Source organism: Malurus melanocephalus, unplaced genomic scaffold (assembly GCF_030028575.1).
Source record: "Malurus melanocephalus ecotype Western Australia unplaced genomic scaffold, MMel_1.1 scaffold_1340, whole genome shotgun sequence".
Taxonomy (NCBI): domain Eukaryota; kingdom Metazoa; phylum Chordata; class Aves; order Passeriformes; family Maluridae; genus Malurus; species Malurus melanocephalus.
In genome coordinates this window covers 24,846-26,083 of record NW_026624572.1, presented here as the reverse complement: position 1 = coordinate 26,083, position 1,238 = coordinate 24,846, and the positions used below count along the sequence as shown (strand labels likewise).

General features: G+C 52.5%; 1 protein-coding gene across 1 annotated transcript in view; it reads right to left on the bottom strand.

Moving 5' to 3' along the window:
• Positions 1 to 1,238, bottom strand: part of STK32C (serine/threonine kinase 32C) — an 11,108-nt gene that overhangs the window by 5,736 nt on the left and 4,134 nt on the right. Inside the window, exons 5-6 of the mRNA XM_057387748.1 lie at positions 1,077 to 1,180; positions 878 to 994 (exon numbers count right to left, since the gene is read on the bottom strand). Of these exons, the coding sequence (XP_057243731.1) occupies positions 878 to 994; positions 1,077 to 1,180 (221 nt within the window). The remainder of the gene's footprint in view (positions 1 to 877; positions 995 to 1,076; positions 1,181 to 1,238) is intronic.

The following is a 1,238-nucleotide window of genomic DNA, read 5'->3' as shown; positions in this document are numbered from 1 at the left end:
GGGTTCCCTGGATGCCCTGTGCCCAGCAGATGGCAATGCAAACCCGCCGAATGCGCCACCACAGCCTGTGCCAGCAGCGCTGCTCCTCATTAAACCGAATCTAATTATGCAAATTGCCCACCCAACATTAACTCATAGCAGAGGCACTATTTGCTGCCAGCACCCGACGTCTCTTTGCTACAGCAAACTCAGCAGCACTTTTCCAAGTTCTCAGACAATCCAGAGCTCAACCAGACACCCCAACACACCCCAGCTCTCTCCAGCAGCAGCAGCAGGGGAAAGCAGCAGAGCATTCTGTAAATCTGGAACCCCCAAATGCTCTCACAACCCTGCCAGACCCCTCAGCCCCAAAGGAGCAGCCYGAGGGAGCAGCCAGAACCTTCCACTGTCCCACACTGCTCCAGGCCATGTCCAACATGATCTTGGGCCCTTCCAGGGATCCAGGGGCAGCCACAGCTTCTCTGGGCACCCTGCATCCTCCAGGGAACAATTCCTTCCCCAAAATCCATCCCTCCCTGCCCTCCAGCAGTGGGAAGCCATTCCCTGTGTCCTGTCCCTCCAGGCCCTTTTCCCAAATCCCTCTGCAGATCTCTGGGAGCCCCTTTGGGCACTGGAAGGGGCTGTAAGGTGTCCCTGGAGCTTTCTCTTCTCAAGGCTTAACATTCCTATCACTCCCAGCCTTTTGTATATTATTATTACTATTATTATTACTATTATTATTACTATTATTATTACTATTATTATTACTATTATTACTATTGTTGTTACTGTTATTGTTATGACTCTTTTTATTCATTATTTATTAATATGCTGATAATTTCCCAGCTCGCCCTGCCCACACCACCCAACCCAAAGTCCCCCCAGAAGGAGAGTTCACCTTCCTGAGCAGTGCAATCATTTCCTTGGACCAGGCTGAGGAGTACTGCACGCTGACAGTGCTGAAGAGCTGCACCAGGGACTCCACGGGGTTGTTGGAGTGGATGTCATAGGGTCTCTGGGGACACAAACACAGAGGTGAGGGGTGTCCTGTCCCTGTGGGTGAGCCCAGCACACAGCCCAGGACAGCAGAGCCCTACCCAGCCCCGCAGCAGCTCGTAGGCCATGATTCCCAGTGACCACCAGTCCACCTCGAAGGAATAGCCCGTSCCGCCGCTCAGGAACGAGTGGAAAATCTCCGGGGCTGAGCAGAGCACAAAGGGACAACACCAAACAGGTTATTTGTGTTTTCTGTTCCAGGA